General features: G+C 52.2%; 1 protein-coding gene across 2 annotated transcripts in view; it reads left to right on the plus strand.

The window, feature by feature from the left end:
• Lrp5 (LDL receptor related protein 5) overlaps positions 1–15,715 on the plus strand; it is a 113,253-nt gene that overhangs the window by 35,461 nt on the left and 62,077 nt on the right. For both annotated transcript variants that reach the window (XR_002397359.2, XM_004852629.3), the window contains exons 3-5: positions 5,285–5,482; positions 6,791–6,987; positions 8,309–8,440. Coding sequence is in view for 1 of the 2 variants with exons in the window: in XM_004852629.3 (XP_004852686.1) it covers positions 5,285–5,482; positions 6,791–6,987; positions 8,309–8,440 (527 nt within the window). In the remaining variant the exon portion in view is untranslated. The remainder of the gene's footprint in view (positions 1–5,284; positions 5,483–6,790; positions 6,988–8,308; positions 8,441–15,715) is intronic.

Raw genomic sequence — 15,715 nt, forward strand, 5'->3', positions numbered from 1 at the left:
TGAGCAGCGTCCTGGTGTGGGAGCCCATGATTGCCACTGCTCCACTCTACTGTCCTCCCCAAAGTCTGGATCTAGAGGCCTTGTCTTGGCTGTCCCCAGTAGTGAGGTGCCACTAGCTCTGAAATAGAACTGGAGATTTCTGTGTTCTAGTCTAGGTGTTCCCAATTTGCTCTTGCCCCTGGCCTTGGTCTCCCTGCCCCAGGCGACACTGGCTGCGCTGTTTATTGCCTGAGCAGAAGCTGGGTGCCTTCACCCCTGTCCCCACAGTTGAATGAAGGCTGGGAGGTAGGGCCTGTCCCCTCCAGTGCTCACATCTAAGGGTTTCGGGAACAGTTCAGTTGAAAGGGGTGGGTGGTGGCTGAATTAACATGTTAGCTCTGAGGCCACTAGACAGGCATCTGAGTGCATCAGAGCAGCTGGGGCCTTTGGAATTGGCTGTTTTATGTAAAGCCTCTTGTCTGTGTGTGCATCTGAGTGACAGCAGGAGTATAGGAGCTGTGTCTGTGTGTATATGAGTATGTGAGCATTTGCTCACGAGGCTGTACGTAAGTATGATATATGTGTGCAAGTTTGTATACGCATTGCATGAGCATATGTGTATGCGTGAGAACAAGAGTGCATGACAATATATCTGGATTCAGGGGCGTGTTTGCAAGTGAGTATGTGTTAATATTGTATGTGTATGACATTGTGTGCCTGCAGGTATTGTGTTGTAAATAGGCACCAGTGTATGTGTGACTGAGACGTGTGCAGGTAGAGAGATGTGTCTGCGTTCACATTCATGTTCATACCCACCAGGGATGGGGTAGGATAGAATTTTCTGCCCAGGTAATTTGATTCCTTGAGGTCAGGCCAGAGCAACTTTCTCCCTGCCCCAAGGACACCTCTGTCCTGAGTCTCAGGGCTACCATGTTGGGTGGCCACCAGTTCCTGTGGGCCCCTTCCCCTCTCTAAGTGAGCTGGTCACCCACCACTGCCCAGGGCTCAGGCCAACCTACCAGGATGGTCTCTGCAACCAGAACAGTTTCTGTAGACCTCTCCCTGGACTACAGTGAGACTCCAGGTGCCTTGGAGTCCCTGACTCCTTTCCTGGGAGCTGATGGCTGAGGTGGCAGTCTCCCTGGCCCAGAGGGGCATCTATCTGTAGCGAGTGAGGCTGAGGGAGCAGTCACCCGGAGAACCCTAGCCCAGGGCTGACACATGGTCTGCCCAGCACTGGATGCCATAGCCATCTTGTCTCCAGTGACCCTGTTCTCCTTCTCCCCAGCCACTTCCCTCGACACACATACACCAGACTCTGCAGCTCTGTCCCCTCCCAGCTGGCGTTTTAGCAAGCGTTCGTAAGCATGCGTGCCCAGGGCCATTCCCCATGCTGCAGGTACAGCCATTCTCTGCCCTTGGACCTTTTGTGGTGCACCTGGGAGAAGAGGGTAAATGGATGGTGGGTCTCAGAGGGACATGTGCTACCAGGAGGATAAAGCAGAGCTTGAGAACAGAGGGCCATGGTGAGGGGTTTCTTGCCGTAGTTTGGAAGCCTCAAAAGTCTTGGTGACGGGCTGAGGATTTAGCTCGGTGGTTCCACTGCCTGCCTCACAAGTGCAAGGTCCCGAGTTTGACCCCCAGTACCAAAAAAAAAAAGTCTTGTTGACTTTTGAGCAGACCTGAAGCAGAGGAGGGCAAGAACCCTGGGAGAAGAGCATTCCAGACAAAGGGAAAGAGTTTGAAGTCCTGGGGTAGCTGGAAGCTGGAGCTCATGGAAGGCTGTAACAGAGTTTGAATGGTTCATTTATGCTGAGAGGAGGCATGTGATGTGACTTGAATTGAGTCATCTGGTCCGACTCATACTGAAGGGGCTCCCCGGGCTGGTGGAGGGAGAGTAGGCTTTGGGGTGGGCATGGGGCAGGGGTCCTGATAGCAGTTATTACTGTGATCCTGGCATTAGAGGGCAGTAGTTTGGACCAGGGAGGAAGTGGGCTTTGGGATCTGTTCTGAGGGCAGAAGCAACTGGATTTGCTGGTATTCTGCATGTGGGTTGGAGAGAAAGACAGGCAAGGATGACATGGTGCTGCTCTGTGCCTCGGTGTCCTAATTTGTACAGAGGTGTGACTAAGTTGTATGTCACAAGGAAAACAGAGTTCATGGGTTCAATAAATGTAGCGGTTACAATAAAAATGCCCTTCCTCTGCTACATGAAATACACTGTGCATCTATGTGCAGTTCTCTTTTTAATTCTTGTGGCCTGGACCAGTCTGATGGGGTTGCAGTGCAGCACAGTCTCCAGTTAAGCCAGGGTGAACTGCACCGCTTTGTTAAAATGCAAGCAGCCCTGCCGTGAGACAGCACAGACACCCCTGCGGTATCTCTACCCCAGGCCACGCTGCTTCTCGGAAGCACGGGCTCCTGTTGGAGCCTGTGAGACCACACACAGGCATGTCCGCAGCATATCCACGCCATGCAGCTGTGGTAACGGCCGCTTGCAGATTCCCCATTTAAGGAAAGCAGAGGCCTTGGCTGTGCGACGGGGTGTGTGTGTGTGTGTGTGTGTGTGTGTGTGTGTGTGTGTGAATTAGGCCCCACGTGGAGCTCCTGGAGCTTTTCCGGCTTTGTCACTGGGCCACAGTGCAGTGTTTGGGGAAAGCTGTGTGAGTCACACTGAGATCCTTCTGATAGCTCTCAGCAGGCAGGGGAAAGGGGGGCCAGGGAAGGAAGGGCTTGCACCCCAGACCAGCCAGTTTCGCTGCCAGGCTGGCCACCAGCACCTTCAAACCTCAGACTGCCTGGAAGATTTCCCCCCACACCCTGGCCCCACTGGTGAAGAGGTGAGTCGTACTCGGCCTGGTGCAGGTCCTCACCAGACAGCCATGCTGTGCTACCAGGGCCACCACTTAACGCCATGACCTGGGCAGGTCAACCTTTCAGTGTCTCACTGTCCTCATGTATTTACTGGGAACAGCATTTCTGGCTTTCCCTGTGTTGGTTGGGCTTTTACTAGTAGCAGAGAGGACAGCATTGAAGACATTGTTTGAAGAGAGATGGTGTGAAATGTGTTCTCGTTTGTCCCCCTGGGGCTGGAGAAGAGGGCTGGGTAATAAGTCAGGTCCAGTTGGCCCCTGGCCCTGCTGCCAAGAGGAGAGAACATTTTATATGTAGCCCCTATACGCTCATTGTCATTGTGTCATCACAGCTTCTCTGGAAGGCAGTGGTGTTCCTGGCTTGGAAATGACCCCTTCTGGGAAGCTGGGGTTGGAGACCCACAGTAGAGGTGTCCCCTTGGAGTGACTGAAGCCCCTGTGGCCACAGAGATCCCACAGTGGCAGAGGAGGTAGCTGTGTGTCTGTCAGTTTCCTTCTGGTGATGGACACCCCCAGGGGCAGGACTGAGCTTGGTCCCTGCTGTCAGCTCAGCTCAGAGGTTGTTGAATGAAGTTTTACCTCTAAAAAAATGGAGCCCAAGGTGGGGTGACTTGCCAGACACTAGAGAAGATGGGCTAGAGGAGAAAAGTTGATCAGCCCATGGAATTGGGACATCCAAGAAGTGCCACCGTGCTCCATCTTATGAGGACCAGGAGTGGGAAGTGGGCTCCTCAAAGGACAACCACCACTGTCCCCTTCTCTGCTTCTATGAGGGGCCACCTTTGTGTCCTTTGGCTTGTCCATACCCAACTGGGATGGGAACCTTGCAGCCGGGTGCTGGACCTGTCATCCTGGACACTGGTGTCACGGCACATTGTGTCTGTGCACTCAGTCTTGGCTTACTAGCGAGAGACTAAAAGAGAAAGGCTTTGAGGATGTGGTGAGTTCTTGAGGATGTGTGGCACTTGGCCCTTGTTCGAACCCTGGGGACGTGGATAAGCAAAGCCAGCTCGCCCACAAACACCCAGGAGTAGCTGCTGTTATTTCTGTGCACCCCACCCACATGTGTTGTTCTTTTTAAAATAGACTTTATTGGCCACAGAATTAACTCAGTGGTTCTGCCACCTGCCTTGTAGGCACAAGGACCTGAGTTCCATCCCTGCTACCAAAAAATAAAATAAAATAAAATAAAATAAAATAGACTTTATTTTTTAGAGTCATAGGAAAATTGACCAGAAGGTAGAGAGATTATCCGTATGGCCCTAGGCCCCCAGGATGGGCCTCCCTCTCCAGAGAAGTATGTCTGTGAAAATCAGTGGCCCTTCACCAGTGTGTCATTGTTACTAGGAATCTGCAGTTTACATTACAGTTCATATTGGTGAGCGCATTTTGTAGGTCCGGACAAATGTGTAATATCCTGTAACCATGTAGGGCATTGTACAAGAAAGTGTCACTGCCCTATCCTGTGGATAGTGCTCCACCTACTTGTCTCTCCCACTCCCTAACCCCTGGCAATGGCTGATCTTTGTGCGGTCTTTGTATTTTGCCTTTTCCAGAAGTCATAGAATCAGAATCATGCAATATGCAGCCTTACCAGACCAGCTTATTTCACTGTGTAATAAGCATTTGTGGTTTTTGCATGCCTTTTCATGGCCTGATAGCTCATCTCATTTTAGCACTAAATATATCCCATTCAGTCTTTAATTGCCTTTTAGAGGTTCGTTTATAGCATTTTCATAGTAGCAAAAGATCCAAAATAACCCAAACATCGAACACAGAGCTATTTAAGTAACTTATGGGACAGTGCACTATACCACTGTTAAAAGAACAAGAAATATTTCTCTCTGTGAAAGAGAAAGGTGCTCAGAACATATTGTTAACTGAGGGCAATTTGGAAATGTAGTCATAGGCCACATAATGGTGTTTTGGTCAATGAAGGCCCAGTGATGACTGACATTGTAGCCATCTTAGTCTGTGTAAATCCCACACTTTGATATTTGTGTAACAGTGAAATCACTTAATGATGCATTTTTCATCAGTTTGAAGAATGTTGTTTATGTTCTTAACAATGTGTTCCTAGCTGGGCGTGGTGGCATGCTCCTGTAATCCCAGCATTGAGGAGGCTGAAGCAGGAAGATGACAAGTTCAAGGCCAGCTTGAGGAGTTTAGCGAGACTCTATCTTCAAAAAAAAAATTAGGGGGAATATGGTTCATTTGTGGAACACTCCTGGGTTCAATCCCTGGTACTGCCAAAACAGACAGACAAACAAAACCCCACAAAATTCCTGTCATAAGCCATGCATGACTCTATTCTCAGAACCCTGAACACTGATTATCTCTGGTAGATGAGCTTATAGGGTGCATGACAGAAATCAAAACCAGTCCTCAGATCTGTTATCTCTCTTTGTTCTTATCCTTACCTTCCTTGGTAGGTACATGTACTGGACAGACTGGGGGGAGACGCCCAGGATTGAGCGGGCTGGGATGGACGGCAGCACCCGGAAAATCATTGTGGACTCAGAAATTTACTGGCCCAATGGGCTGACCATTGACCTGGAGGAGCAGAAGCTCTACTGGGCCGACGCCAAGCTCAGCTTCATCCATCGCGCCAACCTAGATGGATCGTTCAGGTAAGTGCCCACTGGCCAAAGGACTCCCCTTCCCCTCTGCACCCTGCTGGTTCGAAGGCCACCCTGTATTAAGTATTTATTACTGCCTAATTAAATATCCCCAAACTTTGCTGTCACAGCCTGTCACAGCAGATAGGCTTTGCCAGCACCTCTGGCTCATGGTGTGTCCTGAGGTTATGATCAGGCTTCTGGCCAGGGCTTCAGTCCCTGGGAGCCTGAGGCAGAAGGTCTGATTCAAAGCTCTCTCGTGGCCTGAGGCCTCAGTTCTCCTGGGCTTTTTCTTACATCTCACTGTGCATCTTGGGCTGCTTGGGAACACACTGTCCCATTGTCCCTGGGGACACAGACTGCCCAGGTCAGGGCCTGCTCTGAGATTTGGAAATAGCCACCTCAGGGACTGTGGTTCTTGGGAGCGAGTAGACCTAGTGGTTTTGAAGGGTGGGTTAGGGGCTGGAAAGGTTGTTGGGGGTGCCCTGGTTAGGGGATCATGACAACATGATGACAGCTAAATGACAGAGGTGGTGGCAGTAGCTGACCCCCCCATAGCACTGACTGTTTGCAGAGACGTTTATCACTTCATGTAATCTCCCAACAAACCTGCGAAGTTAGTTACCATCTCTTATCATGAGTGTGCACAGAGAAACGTGTGAGCTTGCACAAAGGCACACAGCTAATCAGAGCCTATTGGTGAGGCGGGTCATTAAATTATCACACTTTATGGGCCGTGTCAAATTGCAGTCCTACTACTGGTGTCTGTAATCTCATGAAAACATGAGTCTCCCTTGCTGGACACTCAAAGCACTTCTAAAAGACAAACTTTCTTGCTGGGATACAATTCAGTGTTAGTGCACTTGCCTAACATATTGTGAGACCGTGCATTCCATCCCCAGTACCACAACCCATCATTCAGTAATGCAGGGTTTTTCTCATGTTGCTGCCGAGTTTAATTCACTCTGAAATATAAACTGTGGGCTCTATAAGAATAGTCATGTGTGTTTGGTCAGATTTCCATTAAGTCGTTAAAGCATTGGAGGAGGAGAGCTGTGCTTCTCCGCAGCAATTTATACCTAGTTGTGGCTCCTCCTTGGCAGTTGCTTCCTCCTGTTTTCTCTGGGGGTGCCCCTTTGCCTGGGAACATAGGCACTGTCTTAGGCAGTAGGAGCTGGCTGGGTTTGGGAAGTGTCCCTTGTGTGCCAGGAAGGGGTGGCTGGAGAGGGCTAAGCAGCATGAGCACTGATGGTCCTCAAGCCCCCCCCCCCAGCCCTCCTGAGCCTTCCTGACGACTCCACCCTTGGCCTCCTGCTGCAGGCAGAAAGTGGTAGAAGGCAGCCTGACGCACCCCTTCGCTCTGACGCTGTCTGGAGACACGTTGTACTGGACGGACTGGCAGACCCGTTCCATTCACGCCTGTAACAAGAGAACTGGTGAGAAGAGAAAAGAGATCCTCAGCGCCCTCTACTCGCCCATGGACATCCAGGTGCTCAGCCAGGAGCGGCAGCCTTTCTGTGAGTGCCTGGCAGGCGCCCGCCCCTCCACCAGGGACCTGCTATCTGAGCCTTGCACGCCAGACCAGGGCCCTTCCCCTACAGAAGCTCCTGGTTGGGGGGAGGCAGTGTCCCTAGAATGGTGCTGGCTGGCTTTGAAGGATGTGTTCAGAGCCAGCCAGGCTAGGAGTGGCAGACAGAGGGCCCTTCATGGATCTCGTGTAGTACAGCTTCCAGGCCCAGAGGCGGATGAGGCCCCAGGGAAGGCTGCCCTATCCTGATGGCCCAGGAGAGTTTGTATGAATGAAAAATCTCTGAGTCAGTGGTTCTCAGCCTGGGGTTCTCATAGGGTCCTGGCCCAAGTCTTGGATGGTGACACATGGGCTTCTGGGATGGGTGACCAGCAGGCCATGGTTGTTGGTTCATCCAGTGCTGTGGGGACCAGGGGTGGAGATTTCTGGCCAAGCTATTGTAGGAGGTTTGAACTTGGAACTTCAGGGTGGGGGCCCAGGGCAGGACAGAGGGGAGAATGGGCTCTCTAGAATAGTTTTCAGGCGAGGATATCATGCTCCTTGCCCCCAATTGCCCTTGGGACCACACATGCTTCTCAGCCAGAATTAGTAGGGGAGAGGTTCATTGCATTGAAGCTGTTGTTCCAGTTAAATCTGTTCTGACTGAGGTGGTGTTGAACCTCACCTTTGCCTGGGCAGAAAGGGTCCTAAGGGCAGTTGGTGCCTTCAGTTGGTTGTTGGTCATAGAAGGACTTGGGGAAGTAACCAGCCCACCATGAGGCCCCACTCAGGCCTGAGCATGGTCACCTGGTTTGGAGCCTCCCGGGTCTCAGCATATTGAAGAGACAAGACAGTGTGGGTGACAGGCTGTGTGCTCAGAAGCCTGCTGTCTTGGGTCCATGTTATTGCCATATGGCCAGGTCTTGAGATTCTGCCATGGGTGTGTAGAGGGTGGCCTTTGTAGAGAAAGTGACCCTGAAGAAGAAGACAAGAGTTTTTCTTGTTGGAGGAGCACAGGGTGGGAAGGATGGATGCCTGCTCAGGCAGGGCATGCCTGGGCCGGGAAGGTTGTGGCTGGTTTTGTAGAAATTGCAGACCAGCTGGCAAGGCTGAAGGCCCAATATGGTGGGTGGTCAGTAGGGAGGTGGGACTGAGCAGAGCCTGTGGGTGAAGGTCCTGATGCTACCAGAAGGTGGCTTATGGATGGAGGGACACACTGGGGGCACTTTTAAGGGACAGATCAGGAGAGGGGATGCTGGCCCGTTTGGGAACAAAGGATGGCGCAGTGGTGGGCGCCTTGGGCCCTGTTCACTCTGTCCTGTTTTTTCTAGTCCACACACAATGTGAGGAGGACAATGGCGGCTGCTCCCACCTATGCCTGCTGTCCCCAAGGGAGCCTTTCTACACCTGCGCCTGCCCCACCGGCGTGCAGCTCCAGGACAATGGCAGGACGTGTAAGGCAGGTGAGGCAGAGGATGGTAGGGTAGAATGGGATCCCGGCTGCCCCTGGCTTGGGTAACCTGTTCACAGTTTTTGCTCACTGTAGCAGAGGCTTTGGGCATTAGCCAGCTCTGTATCAAGGTGGACTTGGGCAGGAAGTGGTTGGGATTTACAGTCAGATCTGGGCTCTGATGCCTGACAGGTAAACAGTCTCAGGCCTCGTCCCAGCTTGGTTGGAGCCTTGCAGTGACCAAGGTGTGCCACCAAAGTGTCAAACACACCATCAGCACATAGTAATCAAACTCTGAAAGCTCTGTGTCATTGGCTTTTAACCAAAACCTATGTTGAATAAAAAAGGACAGTGGCATTAGAGGACACTGTGGGCAGGGAGTGACCCTGGAATCCCACCTACGTACCCCCCTTGCCTGTGCCTTTCCTTCCTCTGGCCTTTTTTCCCATGTGTTCACCATCTGTGCAGCCTCGGGAGCCCTGCAGGGTGGTTTTGCCTACTGCTATCCTGCCTTTTTTAACGCATTTTTCCGTGTCAATGGGGATTTGTAATTCATTTTTACCCTTGCATCTCATTCCCACGGAGTCTTCATGCCAGAGTAACTCCCCTGTGGAAATTTAGGCCCCAAGCACATCGTTAAAGGGAATTTTCTTTTGGATGCATGGAGCCGAGTTGATCTCCCTCCCCACAAGTGGTGGTTTTCTCTCCTTCAGATGTTTAACACCTTCTTGCTCTCTGCCTTGGTCCTCAGACACTTGGTGTCAGGGCTCTTGTCAATATTACTCTGCACTTGCAAGCACAAGGTCCTGAGTTTGATCTCCAGTACCAAAAAAAAATAATTTTACTCTTCAGTGAGAAGTCTTTTCCTCCTATGTGGCACCAGCTGGACCTTGATTTCTGGGTGTCAGGTTGAGGTTGGGCTTTCCTGGAACTTACACACGGCCAGGGGCAGGCTTTGTCTGGGATGCTTCAGGCCAGTGAGACTAGTCTAGCTCTGGGGCTGACTCCGGGGCTAGGCCCATAGAGGTTAGTAGAAGATGCCAGGAAAGCAGCCATTCCTAGGACCAGTCCTCCATTTTATGGAGGCAGCAGGGCCCTGCTAGTAAAAAGTGGGCCAGGGACAGGCCCTGGTTCCTGTGTCATTATCTCACTTGGGGGAAGAAAGAGGAAGGCCGGGCTGGCTTCTCAAGCAGGCTTGCTTCCAATATGGGATGGGCCTAGAGGCAGGGTTTCTGGTGAGCAGACTGCTAGAAGCACTGTTGGAGCATTCATGTGGGTGGAGGGATTTTCTACCTTGGCTCTAGCTGCTGCTCAAGCATACAGGGTCCTAACTTTGGAGTGGTTTCCTGGTCTTTCTGCTCTCAGCAGGTCACGGTCTGTATTTGTGTGCAGTGTCTGGGGACCGTGTGGGTCATGGTAGTAATGGGATCTTTTTCTGCTCTGTGGCAGGGCTTCTGCTTTGGGGGAGGACTTTTCAGGTCTGGATTCGCTGCTTCTCTTTCCCAGAACACAGAGTCTTAAGTGAAAGGGGACTTGGCTGTTTTACCAAAGGAGCTGTCAGCTGTGTTGGCTGCTTTGGGGACAGTTGGGGAGTCTCTGCCTCACGGCAGGCCTTACTTTCCCAAGTAGGGAGAGGGAGCAGCACTGTCATTTGGGTCACAAATCATGTGGGACACAGCTGACCCTTTCTTCATGGTTTTTTCAAAGTAGGACCTTAGCTGCTCAGAGTGAGGAGCTTGCTCAGGAAGCCATCTGGACTGAACCACGTTTGCTCATCTGTTCAATCATCCATCCATCCACCCAGGAATTTATTGAGCACCTGTTGTGTCCTGCACTATTCCTGGGCACTAGGGTCCCTGCGGAGAGCAGTGCAGGCACAATTCCTGGCTTTAGAGCTCACACGGTAGGGCAAGGGTAAGTGGGGAGAGATGGGCAACCCATGCCATTGAGTGATTTGGAACATCCTGGAAGTCTGGCTCCTCGGTCACCTTGGGCCATCTGCAGTTTGCTCCTCGCCTGGGTGGGCAGGTGAGGCTGAGGGAGAAGCTGGGCCCTGGAAGGGGGTCTGGGGCGGTTGCCTCGTGAGTGACTCAGGCACAACAGGGGTCTGGACTGAGCAGGTTAAGGGTAGACTGGAGGGACTGGCTTGATCAGCTTAGATTAACCCTCTCGATTTTGCAGGTGAGAAAACTGAGGGCAAGTCACCAGCCTGCGGTCACCCACACAAGTTTAGGAAGGTAGACTCTCCCAGCTCTCCTAGGATATGGGTGGCTGCTGCTTCTGGTATATAGCATCTCTCTGTGTATCATCTGGCTGATGATGCCATGTACCCTGGTAGAGTGAGCCCCTGGCCTCCCACTAGCCTGCCCAGGGCCCCCTGCCCGAAGAGGGAGGATATCTGAGCTTTACAGATTCCCCCAGGGAGGGATGCTGTCCCCGTTGGCTGCTGAGGAAGCTTGGCCTTCTTAGAGTTTTGCTTCTCTTCTTTTTGCCATCTTCCTGTCCATCATTGTGAGGGGAATGGGGATTCAGTGGCAGAGCTGGACCCTGTGTTCTGTAGCCTGTCAGTCAAGATCCCAGTGGGAAAGAGATTGTCTTATTGATTGGTGATGCCTGCCTGAACCCTGTATTGGATTGGTTGGTGATGTCTGCCCTGGGAGAGAGATGGACCTGGCTGGATCAGGTGTGGGTGCCATCTCTGCTGCTTAAGGTATCCTGAGCTAGGCTACATGTACATGGACATTTGTGGAAGGAGTCAGGATGGACAGGGATCCCCAGAGGCAGATCATGCAGTTGTGCCCTGACAGGAATTCGTGTGGGCCCTGAGGATGGGCAAAAAAGGATGCAGGCCCTGATAAATCCCAGAGGCACAGTTCAGTAAAGTCATAAGCTAGAGGAACCTGGGGTTCTGCCAAAAGCGTGCTGAGGCCGTCTTGGGTTGCTGCTGTCCTTCAGAGGTGGATAGAGCCTGGGACTTGCTTGCTGTTCCCTCATTTGTGAGGCTGGAGTCACAGGACCACCTCCGCCTGGGGGACCATGGGGGACCCAGTGGGTTAGGAACAGGGTGTGCAGGGCAGGTATCTGGCACACAGTTGGTGCCTGATCTGGAGCACCACATCCACCATCCATGCCCCCATCTTGTCACCCTGACCTGGTACTGTGGCTGGCACTGGGCATGTGAGAACTAGGGTGGGGTTGCTGGGGGAGTGGCTTTGCCTCTTCCAGGAATCCTGGAGGTGGCTGGCAAGGGGATTGTCACTGGAGAACCCTGGGGAGGTACTGATTTCTTTTCCCACTCAAAGAAGCATGGGCTTTTTGGGCTGACATGGTGCCCTTACCCCCTCTTTGATTCTTGGCTTTCCCATAGCTGGATCCTCTAAGCCCTGGGGACTGGCCATCCATAGCCGAGTCCTTTGATGGCATGGCGTTCTTTCTGCAAATTTCAAATCCTTGTCCCCAGGTCTTGGCCCAGAGCAGTCCTAGGGAGTCTGGGGAACTCACTGGCCTTCAAGAGATGGTCCAGGTGCTGGCCTGTGTGGTGAGGAGAGGAAAAGAAGCCACCTAGGGTCATAGAGTCCTGCTGTGCAGCCAGAGTGGGCAGGCTCCCCAGAGGAGGTGGCATGCAAGGTGGCTTGCAGGCTGGCAGTGACCTGGAGTCTTTGGCCACAGTCCAAATGGCTCTGGAGTATTGCGCTGACCACAAACACCTGTGGAATGGAAGCAGTGGATTAGCAACACACTCTGCCCTTCCTGCCAGGAGCTTCTCCAGTCCAGAGCTGTTCCAGGCTGTTAGCCTGGCTTCCGGTTTTCTTCAGCAAGGACAGTCAGTGACCAGATTCTCTCTGGATGGCACCTTCCCCTGCTTTCCTAAGCACTGTTCTTACCCCCAGCTGTGAGAGGCACTTTTACAAAGACCCTGTTGGAGAATGCCAAGCATACAGGAGAAAAGGGTTTTTGTTGTCATTCAGAGGCTCTGCTTGCTTGGGTGAGAGTATGCCCGGCCAGGCATCCGCATAATGTGGAGACTTTTGTCCCCAGAGCCTGAATTTTTCTGCTTTGGCTGCAGATACCCTGCCTAGGGTGTTATGTCAAAAGAAGGAAAAGTGGGTAGATGAGACAAAAGGGGTGGGCCAGAGTCGTTTTTCTGCATGAGAATGGAACTGTTTTCTACCAGCCGTTCCCAAGCTGGCCTCTCTGTGGGCTTCCCCTTGATTGGCTGTTTAGGTTGGGTGCTGACCAGGCCTCTCTCTCTCCCTGCCTGAGACACACTTGAAGTTTGAAGTGTTGCCAGGCAGCAAAGATGGAACAGGATAAACAGAATTTCCTTAAAGATTTAGAGCTGAGAAGAAACCTAAAATAAAGAGTTTACCACCAAGATGGCTTTCTGTAAAAGATGCTTCTCAAATATCTTTTCATCTTTCTGAATCCAGAAATCTAGGGGTGATGAAGAAAAGGTGTGTCCTTGGGGAACTTTGAATCCACTTGGGGAACAGATGCAGCCCCCCGACTGAGTTGTGTGCAAGACCCCAGGGGTTGGGGGCTTCAGATCTCACAAGAAGACAAGACTGTACTGGCAAAGGGGAGGTTGAGGATGCAGATTTCCTCCTCCACCACTTCTATTTCTTGCCACAAAATAGCATGTTAAAGGAAGACTTTTTTTGAAAGACATAATCCCATCACCTGAGCTCTGTGTCTGGTTTCCTTTTCTCCCCTGGCGTTCTAGGCTGCATGCCCACAGGATGTGTGTAGTTTTGTGTCCTTGGGAACTAATGAACTGCTGACTTCATACTGTGCATCAATTGTGAAAACCGCCTGGCGAGAGTAGCTGGTTATGCAAGGGCACACTGAAGAAACTGCTAAATCCTCTTGTCTGTCATAGCTGGCAGTGTGGTTGGAGGTCTTGGTAGGCACAGGCCCTGTCCAGGCACCCCGCCAGTGGAGATGTCAGAGCTCACCGGAAGGGAGCAGTGCCCATGGCAGGCTGCCAGTGCTTGGGGAGTCTTCTGAGGTATCCAGTTGGCGGATGGCATCTGGGGTGGGCAGAGGAGGTGAGAGGTCGTGTGGGGATGTCCTCTTGGCTGTTGGATCCATGAGGTCTGGTGCCTTGGGTGTGAAGAACTGAAGCCACCTGGTAACAGCCCTGCAGGTGGCCCTAGGCTGGAGCAGAGAGCACAGAGAAATGAAAATGGCAGCAGTGGAGAAGGAGGCTGTGCTTGTGGGCTTGCTAATATTCCATAAGGGAGCCTTGGAAATAATGGACACTTAGGCCAGGTTGAGTGGAGATAGAGGACATGCCTTGCTCTATAGTTGGGAATCTGCCAAAGACTCTAGTAGTGAGGAAGCTCAGTGTCAGACACACCTAGAATTCAGGGTACCTTATTTTCAATTGTGTGACAGGTTTCAACTTTCAGGCTTGGGTTATTTTATCATGTTTTAATCCATGTCCTGGCTATGTGGCCAGTGAAAAGGATTTAGCTTCTCTATGCTTCAGCTTTCTCATTTATAGAAAGAGGATAATAACAGTACTCACTTTGTGGGGTTAATTGAAAGAAGGCCTGGCTGCTCAGCACACGTGAGCTGCTCTTGGATTTGAACTTGAACTTGGAGCCTGGCAGGCAGTCTGATGTGATGCCAAGAGACCATTCTTCCCTGAACATTTGGAATTGAAGTAGATGGCTAAGACTTGGTGGTGTGATGAGGAGTCAGGCTCGGGTGATTGGGGCGGGGGGGAAGTCCTGCTCACATGGGTGGGTGGCAAGTGACTTGGCCAAGTAGGGTGTCTGTCCTGGGGACTCTTGAGCACTTACAGCTCCTTTTGCCCTGGATAGAAGGCCAACTTGTTCTGGGCTGGGGCCGGGGCCTGGCCTGTCAAAATCACGTGGACTCTGATGACACATCTAGGTTTGCTGGCCCACCACACACCCACTGATTGGCATTTCTGGAGAAGGGTCAGGGTGGCGCAGCATGTAGGGGTCCCTGGCACAGCTGGAAACATCAGTATCTAAAGCTGAAGCCCCAGGCATGACTCAAATTCCTGGGCTCTTGCTGCAGGAGTCTGACCTTTATGCTTCACGGAGTTGGAAATGAAGAAATTTGTGCACTGCCATGAATTCTGCTTCTTGATTTTGAGCAAATGAAAGTGGGCCTGGTGTTAGGGAGTCAGGTGGCCTCCTTGAGGAAGGGGCTGACATGGTGGCCATGCCAGGACCCTCCTGAACAGGCCAGAGGTATCCCTGGAGTGCACAGGCATCCTCCTAGACTCTAGGAAGTGCAAGGTGTTGTGGGCCCTCATGCTCTGTGCACAGCAGAGCAATGCTCCTCACGTCATCTGAGCTGCGAGTTTCTTTCTCGTGACGTGAGGAGAGCAGAATGACCCTCCCCTTAGCATGGTTGGGTCAGGAGAGGCCTCATGGTGAGAGCTTCTCACAGTGCCTGATGGGGTCAGTGCGGCATAGATGCTAGATGTGACCCTGCTTGTAAGGGACTCCCTCCCTTGTCCATAGCCTTTGTGCTCAGGAGTGGCTTGGGTGCTGAGGCCCCTATGGGTGGGGTAACCTTTGGTTGTGGGATCTATGTCTCCTGTTCCCCAGCCCTTCCTAAAGTGGTACTGGTGAGAGTAGGAAAGGATGTCACCCCTCTTGTGCCCAGCTCTGCCTGGTCTCAGTGAGCCCTCACTGAGCCCTTGTGGGTCTCTGTGTCCTGGGAAGCAAGGAGACCGAGAGCCCTTTGCAGGCTGGCCGTCAGCGCTGGGCCACCTTCCTCCCTACCCCCTCCGAGGCAGCCTCCAGCCTCCACAAGCAGCTGGCTTTGGTTTTCCCCATGTTTTTCCAATTATGTGGATTGGGCTAAAAACAGCAGTAGCGGGGCCTTATTTGGGAGTTGCCGCTGTCCTCTGGAGCTGTTGCTCCCTTGCTGCCAGCACCTCAGTGTCCTGCTCCTGTGGACTGAGCTCTGCTGTTTTGACTTGTCACCCATCCACACCTTCCTATGGTCTGAGGCTTGGGGGCATTGGGCTTAACAATGTGTATCCTGCTGTTCGAGGCCACAGATGACTAGGCCAGGTGACTTGTGGGGTCCTCAGTGGCCTGTCATGTCCAGAGTGTGATCAGGCAGAGCTGGCTGCCAGGCCCATTGCCTTCTACCCAGGCTGGTCCTCTGAAGACAAGGCCAAGGCTGAGCGACAGGGCGGGCAGTGGGTGCAGACTTAAGATTTACAGTCCCCTGCTGTACCTCACCAGGACGTGGTTTTAACATGTTTGTCCGTCAGTGACAGGAAACAAAGAGAAGG

This window comes from Heterocephalus glaber, unplaced genomic scaffold (assembly GCF_053883595.1).
Source record: "Heterocephalus glaber isolate CG9 unplaced genomic scaffold, H.glaber_assembly_v1.0 deba00000594, whole genome shotgun sequence".
Classification (NCBI taxonomy): Eukaryota; Metazoa; Chordata; class Mammalia; order Rodentia; family Bathyergidae; genus Heterocephalus; species Heterocephalus glaber.